Source organism: Diplotaxodon limnothrissa, linkage group LG11 (genome assembly GCF_057381915.1).
Source record: "Diplotaxodon limnothrissa isolate DT_005_m linkage group LG11, D_limnothrissa_male_GT1.1, whole genome shotgun sequence".
Lineage (NCBI taxonomy): Eukaryota > Metazoa > Chordata > Actinopteri > Cichliformes > Cichlidae > Diplotaxodon > Diplotaxodon limnothrissa.
The window spans coordinates 39,731,233-39,739,750 of NC_140606.1; the positions used below are offsets into that span (position 1 = coordinate 39,731,233).

The 8,518-nt window shown below is 50.2% G+C and overlaps 1 protein-coding gene across 1 annotated transcript in view; it reads right to left on the reverse strand.

The window, feature by feature from the left end:
• Positions 1–7,241, reverse strand: part of LOC146623619 (CREB-regulated transcription coactivator 2) — a 30,804-nt gene extending 23,563 nt beyond the window's left edge. Inside the window, exons 1-3 of the mRNA XM_085366749.1 lie at positions 7,038–7,241; positions 1,887–1,988; positions 483–593 (exon numbers count right to left, since the gene is read on the reverse strand). Of these exons, the coding sequence (XP_085222875.1) occupies positions 483–593; positions 1,887–1,988; positions 7,038–7,205 (381 nt within the window). The 5' untranslated portion in view covers positions 7,206–7,241. The remainder of the gene's footprint in view (positions 1–482; positions 594–1,886; positions 1,989–7,037) is intronic.
• Positions 7,242–8,518: the final 1,277 nt, after the last annotated feature.

Below are 8,518 nucleotides of genomic sequence, written 5' to 3' on the forward strand. Positions count from 1 at the left end.
CCCCGCCCCCTCGCCCCATCGACGCAGAGGACGACTGAGAAAGAGCGCGACAAAAACGACCCGTCCAATAAAGCATCGACATCTGTGAGCTCGCCGCCCGACGCCTTTCCTGCACTTCCTGTCTCCTTCTGTTATCCTAAAAGCTGAAACACTGGCTTCATGACGCATCACTGCGACCACAGAGGAGAAGGAGTGCACCACCGCTGGATTTTACCGCCACGCCAAAATCTCTAAACGCTCACTGTCAGCTGACACGCCATCCTCTGTCACCACGAACACACACACACTGATTTATTCCACACTCCATCCTGGAGCTGCTGCTGCAGATTTTTGGTCATCCGCTGCTGAAAATAGTTCCCAGCAATCAAAGTGCAGCTGAGAGGTTTCACAGTCTTTACAGGAAGTAAACAGACAGACAGGAAGTCGGGAGCACAGGAACAATCTGGAATAAGACAGGGAGCCTCGCGTAAACTGAAGGATACTTTGCGATATGGTCGGACCGGCGAGACGAAGCGGCGGTCCCGCTGCACTCGCTCCACCAGCCCGTGATGCCGCGTCGCCCGACTGGACTCCAGAGTGGACGGGAAGGAGCCCTGAGGAGAGGGGGGGGGGGGGGGGGGGGAGACAGAGAGGGGAGGAATGAGAGGAGAGGACAGAGTCAGCATCATTTCCACACCTGTAAATACTGAGGAAACAGGAAGCCTCACACACTTCAAAATAAAAGCCCATAATAATGTGACCTGGTCAGGATTACTCTGCTCAGTATTTGTAATCTCAGATATTTACTCAGAGAATTCGTTCACTGACACATGTTGTGGTTATTGAAACAGCATTTTTGTCTGATCTTCAAGTATAATTCAAATAAACTGAACAAAGATGAGGCGGTGAGGTCAGCCTGTAGGGACCAACGGCTGTTTGTAAAGTGAAGCTCGTGTCCCGGGGCAACCGCGGTCCCAGAGTTCCCCGCACGACCCCAGGGGAGAACTGGAGAGCCCCGAGCAGACGAGACCTTCCTAGATCAGAGGATCAGCAGCTGCAGGAGGGCGTTAACAAGCCACACAACAGAGACCCCGTTGGATCAGGGGGTGGAGCTTCTGCAGGCTACCTGTGTGTGTTTGGGTCGCTCTGATGCAGACAGATCCTTTAATGTGGGATCAGCCATCTGCATCAGACCCACAGGAGGAAACTCAAACACCTGAGAGACGTTCTGTCCACGCTCAGCTCCACTGCAGCAGAGTAGGAGGAGCCACGAACAGCGCCATTACAGACCGAGTGTGATGGAAACACTGATGAGTCAGAGATGATGAGCGGGCTCGGCTTTCTAACTCCTGCTGCCCACATCTGATTGGAGCTCACAGCAGAGACCCGGTGCCTGATTGACTCCAGAATAAAGGAGAGAAAACACTGAGCCAATCGTCTTCCTCGTCACAAAAGAATCAGTAAACACTGACGCTGAAGGCAGAGCGCCGTTTCCTCACATTTCTTTTTTCAGGAAGGACAAAAAAGCATTAAAAATATACACGAGGAGAGTAAAGAGATACGATCAGGACCAAAGATTCAAACCAAAAGAGAAACTAAGCGGATGAGAGGCGATGACAGAGACCGTCTGTGGCTTTGATCACATCTGCCGCACGCAAACCACCGAAAGCATCAGACCGCCTTAAATGTTCTGCAGGAGCCCCACAGGGCTCCATCCTCAGCCCACCTTTATTTCCACCTTATTACTCCAATACTCAAACGTAGGCAGTAACGTTTACACAAAACAGGCGTCTTTATCACGTCAGCAGAGATCTAGCGATACTCTGACGCTCGCTGTCCTGCACCTACGACATAAGAAAAGAAACAGGAAGTGACATCAGGGTGAAAGTGCAGTAGCAGTCGATTACCTGGAAGTCCTGAGGGGTCCTGCCGATCTGGTTCACGTTTGGTAATGAGCCGCCATAGTACGGCCCCTGATTCCTGGCAAGGCGGAGCTTCTGGGCCTGGAGCTGTGAAAAAAAAACACCGTCACTCAGATCAAATACATGAGACGACCACAACCTCGGCGAGCCGCAACTCACCGACCGTGCTTCCCCATACAGACTCGTTACCTGAGCAGGTAACCAGGTGATCACTTCACCTGGTTACCTGCTCACTTCAGTGATGTCGTCAAAGGTTGCGTTTAATGCTTTGGTGCTGTGGTGACGCGAGGGCAGCAGGCGGAGGGGTGGATGTGGGAAGAAGAGCAGCGCTGATGGTGTTACAGATAAGAGTGAAAAAAAGCCCTGCTTTCTTCTCATCGTCTACACCACGTTCACCTCCGCCTGACTCCGCCTTCACCTCCGCACAAGTCGCTCAGCCTGCACAGAAAAACGCCGCTTCCTCGCACCGGTCTCCGCCACAGATTTGGGATTATTGATGACATCACTGTTTACGTCATAAAAGCATCCAAATACAAAGATGGTGGCCCCACTGAGGGCGCCATGGTTACCTTACACCCAAGTCTCTGAAGCAGAATTATGAAGAGAACAATCTTTGTAGACCTGCAAATACCAGTGCATAAATGAGAAGCAAGGGGGCGGAGCCAGAGCATGCTCAGGCTCAATCCTCTGCCATACGGAACTCGTTCAACCTTCTGACCACGCCCCTTCAGGCTCCAGGTCCAGCTCTGATTGGATGATCACCAAAGAGGAGCGCAGCGGCAACTTCCTGTTTAATCTTCGCTTTAAACAAACCCGAGGGACGGATCTGTCCGTCAGAGGAACAGATTTAAGTCATTCGCCATCTGCGCGGCTCAAATGCATCAAACCAACGACGAAGCCGCGCCGCGTTAACGTCTGAGCTCTCAGGTTCGCCCCGGCTCCAGGAACCGGGGACCAAGCTGGACGTCAGGTTAAAGCAGCGGAGCGCAGACGCCGTTTCTTCTTTACTTTCTTTATTTATTTATTTGTCACATGTAGTTATAGCTAGTACAACATACAGTGAAATGTTTTTCCTGGCTAAAAAATACTCCCCCCGACTGTGAGAAACATACTAGAAAAACTTTTACCTAAACTAAGAGACAGGAAAAACTATAAAAATATACATATTTACATAAGTACAAATGTATATCATATGATAAGATAAGAGAAGGTTCAGGAAAGAAGAAAGTAAAGTGCGAATTATGTACTATGTGTGAGATTGTCCAGCATATTATCCGGTTTGCGTTTTTGGTTGAGGAGTCTCACTGTTTGTGGGTAGAAACTCCTCCTGAACCTTTCTGTTCTTGTTTTCAGGCTACAGAGGCGTTTCCCTGACCTCAGCAGCCTGAACAGTTTATGGGCGGGATGGCTGGAGTCCCTAGTGATCCTGATGGCCCGGGATCTGCACCTTTCAGCGTAGATGTCCTGCAGTGCTGGTAAAGATGTTCCCATAGTGCGTTCAGCTGTGCGCACAACCCTCTGCAGGGCTTTCTGTTGCTGTACTGTGCAGTTCCCGTACCACACCGTGATGTTGTTGCACAAAATGCTCTCAATGACACCAGTGTAGAATCTCCTCTGTATATTCTTGGAGATCTTAAACCTCTTTAGACGCCTCAGGTGATAGAGGCGCTGTCTGCCTTTACTAATAAGGAATTCCGTATGTGTGCTCCAAGTGAGGTCCTCGTTGATGTGAACACCGAGGTATTTCCTTATCTGAAGTGAAGTGACGGCGCCAGTTTAACTGAAGAGCAGCTTAAGATGTGAGGAGACGGCGCAGAGTTCTGCTCTGACGGTTTCAGGTTGTGTCGGGTTCACGTCACGTCCACGTATTCCTGAAGCGTTCCTGGAAACGGTGAGGAGGAGGAGGAGGCAGACACAGCACCTCCTCCTCTTTAACATCAGCTCCTCCTCCATGACACGTAACATAACCACGCTCAACTTCGTCCACAAACGCCGTTTAATTCAGGCCGAGCGGCGCAAACGAGCGGCCATTACATCCACGCATCAGGCTGCAGTTTATGGTCACGCTCGCCAACACAGGGGTCAGAACAAAGAAACAGGTACACGCGTCTGCATCCCAGAATACTACGGACAATGTGCAGATGTACTGATCAACACATCTGTACAGCGATATAAACATCTGTAGACATAACTGCTGCCACCTTTTATTCGACCTCATCTGTATATAAGCTGCTCTGCACAGTAAAGTCAAATGAAGTCAGAACAGCGGCTCAAACGCTCCATTATCCACATGAAAGATCCAACTTGTGCTAAAAAGCTTATGCCTAATATGATGGCCTCAGGTTTTATTTTGAAAGTTTCTAGCCCGGCCCTTTCCTGTCTGCTGAGTGTAGCGGGTCGCGGTTGGGCTCTGGAGGGTCCCACAGACCAGAGCCAGGACCGCGAGCGGCACAACGTCGAGGAGGAGGAGGCCTCTGCAGAGGAAGCTGATGATGTCATTCCAAAGACCTGCACAGAAACCACCAGCAGCTCGGAGCGCTCGCACGGCGCCATCAGCGCCTGCTGTGACGCCACGAGGCTGTCATCTGTTCCCCACTTCTAAACTTACTCGTCACAACAAACAATTTCCTTTTTTGTCCGTGAAGTTTGGGGAATTCAGAGACATCAGCCACGAACCACACATCTGCCCGCCGCTGCCATCATCTCCATCGTGAGAAGAGGCAGGCCTCTGAAAATAAACTCAGACTTCCTGTGCCGAGCACAGAGCTCAGCTGGAAGAACACAAACTGGACTGAAAAGCTTTCCCTCCATAATAAGATGACCTCCCTCACAAAGACATCGCCCAGCTCTAGCTCCACCCACAGTGTCTCCTCAGGCTGTGAAGGACCTCCTCGCTGCCCGAGACGTCGTCTCTGCCGAGGCTGATGAGGATCACAACCCGTGTCCATCGCTTCAGGCTGCAGGCGCCGTACACGCTGCGGTATACATCAGCGCAGAGACGGCGTGACCAGCGTGAGCTCGTCTGTCTGCCTCTCAGTCAGGACAAAACGTCAGGAGGCCACGCCCACAAAAACGACCTTTAGCAACACCCAAACAAAAGCCCCTGTTCGTGCGACTATTTTCTCGTCATGCTGTCACAGGATGAGAGTTTCATGTTCAGAAATGCAACTTTTTAATGAACTAAAGCCGATTTCCTGTAATTCTGAACCCAAAATTTGGAAAACCGCTAATGTTATAATTAAAGATGGCTCCCCGTCGCTAATGAGGCAGTGTAATCACAGCAAACCGTTAGCTCAGAAATATTCCATCCATGTGTTTGTGGACGCCTGAGCTAACTCCAACATGGACCCGTTTTATTTTGTAAGAATCCTCCTCTATGCCGACAACGCCGTCCTGTGTCCACGTGACGCTCCACCTGCAGTGCGAGGACGTCCCACTCAGACTGCTGATAAGGTTTATGATCTGAAAAACCCACGGGGGTGGGGGTGGGGGGTTTATCCTTACTTCTTCATCTGCACTGCCACAGATCTACATTCATTTGAAGAGTACATCCTGCTCTAATTTTAACGCTTGAAAGCCGACATCCTTCCTGTGAGAGCGTGACGGTGATTTACTGCACATGCGATCACCTCCTCGCAGCCCTGAGTCAGTGACCCGTACACGTTTCCTTACAAACTGACTCATCGCTGAATTCTTTGGGAGTCGTTTGGTTACAGCTTCAAATGGCTGATTTTCAACAAGCCCTGAGTTTGGCCATTTTTCCTACTTCAGATATGGAAGACTTTGCAGAAACAGAGTCATATGGACGGCGATCAAAAAGCAGAGGGGCATGCACCAGTTTATTGTATTTCCAGACTTGCTTTCGGCACAATTTACAGTGCACGCTACTCTGTTTTTTGTCAGACTTGAAATAGCCGAAATACCTTCACACTACAGAACTTCTATGGCTCTTCCGTTCGACAATCTCTCCGGCGTTGGAACCATCATCTGTTTTCTCTTCGGTCACGCTCGGTTGATTTTTCTAGTCGGCACACTCATTTCCTCCATTACCCGCTGGCTGCTTCCCAAACAAACACACGTGTGGCTTGGCACTTGTGCTGCACGTAACAAGTCACGAGACGTGACGCTGCGGCTGTGATTGGTTCGGCTCTGCGCTACTTAATTTGGATTGGCTGACCTTTTTTTTTTTTTTTTTTTTTTTTTTTAAGAGGACAAGAGCGGCGAGGTCTATCGCGATAGCTTAATTTCTCTATCGAGTAAAAGTTATATCGCGATACATATCGTTATCGTTCTATCGCCCAGCTCTATGTTCAGGGTTGGATTATTCTGCATTCATTCATGTCACAGGCAGAAAAACGATTCACAGCACCAGTCTCACTGAAACCCGTCCATCCTTACAGAGGAGCTCAAGAGGAGCAACTAGCTGCTGCCCACTGATTGACTCAGCAGCAGGTGTGAGCACCTGTGTAAAAGCAGAAGTGTTGCAGCACTCAGGTGTGCTAACAGGATGCCACAATCTTCCCAGGAGTGAACATCCCAACACATTCATCCTGAAAAACCCACAGATCTCAGACTCCACAGGCCTCATTTAGAAGGTTAAAGGTCACGACAGCCAGCTGAGGTTTGTAAAGCCGCAGCAGACTTCAGCAACAGACGAGAGTAAAGTGCACAGCAGCAAACTGCTCGCTGTGAGCGCCGTGGAGGAGGGATGACGATCCGAGTGGACCGTGAACTCCCCGTACATCAGAGTATTCCAGAGTCAGAGTGAGGCCATGTGTCCCGCAGCTGAAGCTCGGACCAATCGGCAGGACGCTGAAGCGAGCGCAGACGGAGTTCTGCGGGGCACTGCGAGGCTGACAGCGACGTTCACGTAACATAGTAAACAAGACAAGTTAGCCGCGTTAGCTTCGAGCGCTAACGATGTATCGGAAATGAAGAGCAGTGCGTCCCGGAGAGACAAACACCCAACAAAACCCACACACTGCGTCCCCACGAGGTGATTGCCGCTAAAACAGCGCCAAATCTCAGCAAAGCGCCGCGCAGAGACACCGCACAGCGCTTATCCGGAGCCCGACGAGCCCGGACAAGGCCTCGCTTCCTCCGGCAGCTCTCCTCCTGCCGCCGCCTCTCACTCACCCTGGTCGAAGTGATGTCCATCATGACCTCCTGGAAGGCGGCCGTCTCCTCGGCCTGCCGCTGGGTGTGCAGTGCTATCTTCTCGCTGAACTTTCGCGGGTTGGACGCCCCGGAGCCGGCGCCCGAGGCGGGCCCGGGTCCACAGCCGCCTGAGCCCGTCGCAGACATCTTCACCGAGCGGACGGGACGAGCTGACGTAGTGGAACGATTTCAGAGAGGGGCGGGGTGAAGAGGAATCACTCCCCCGCTTTTTCTGAGCACCAAAACCAGCAGCGAGTCTCGCAGCGGGACCAACCGAAACCCGGCCGAAAACACCCCGCCGGGGAACCGTGTTCACAGCCGCCGGAAGACCGGGACCGGGTTCACAGCCAGGAGCTGACGAGGCAGCAGCTCTGTTGTTGGTTTTTCTTTTAATTATTTTTTCAATCCTGAACAAACAAGAAAGCATGTTCAGTCTTTTTGTGTTCATCTTGCTAAGAATTAAAGATATTTACAAAATCAAAATTAATGTATTAGATTTAAATAATCGAACCTATTTCTGTCGACTTAAACAATTCAAAGTTGTATTAAAAAAGTGTGTGTGTGTGGGGGGGAGGTCACGTGGACAGAGTTCAGCGTTTCTTCGTGGGGAGTGTAACCTCTGGCTCACAGACCAGCTAAGATGGCTCGGCTGAGGTGTGTTGGCGCCCCCTGCCGGCAGAGTTCAGCCGCTGCAGGCTGCTCCTCCATTTCCCTCCAGCTGCAGAGATTAGAGATCAAAGGTCAAGGTGGGGATCCTATTCTTCCTCACTGTGTGAGTATAAAGTTAATCCGAGTCTGTGGAAGACAGAGTGCAGAAGAAGAAACCTTCAGACCACCTGTAGTTCAGTCGCGTCTCCTCGTTTTTGAGTCTTCACTGTGATTTAGGGTCAAAGTTCTTGACCCTGACATCTCTTCATTTGGTCCATTACTTTTATTTTCTTTTTATCGTCAGCAGCGGGTTTCTTGTTTTATTTCTGATGTAACGATGAGGTCAGCCGATCACTTTGGCCTTTTCATTGTTTGCCAATAAAGTTTTGTTGTAAACACGCTCTGTGATTGCTGCTCTCACCTGTGCTCGTCCAGCACCTTCAGGCGCGTCCTGAGCTGTATCCCGAGTCAGGGTCTACAGCCTTAAAGGCCGCATTTTAAGGCCGATTACGTCACAGCGGCGCGACGAAGGCTGTCCCAATTCAAAGGCTGATCCAAATGCAGCCCTCAAATGCGTCCTTCATTTTGAAGACATTTGGACATTTTCTCACCCATTAAAGGAATATTTCATATATCAGTCTACTCTTCATTCTATCAGACACGGTTATCACAGCTCGTACATTTGCTTTTTACACATATATGTAAGCATTGAGACAAATGTAATAATGCCAACATACTGAAGGAACAATATTTGTCTCTTATATGTAATACATCTGTATACACACTGTCAAAGGTACTCGAGTGTCTTTGAG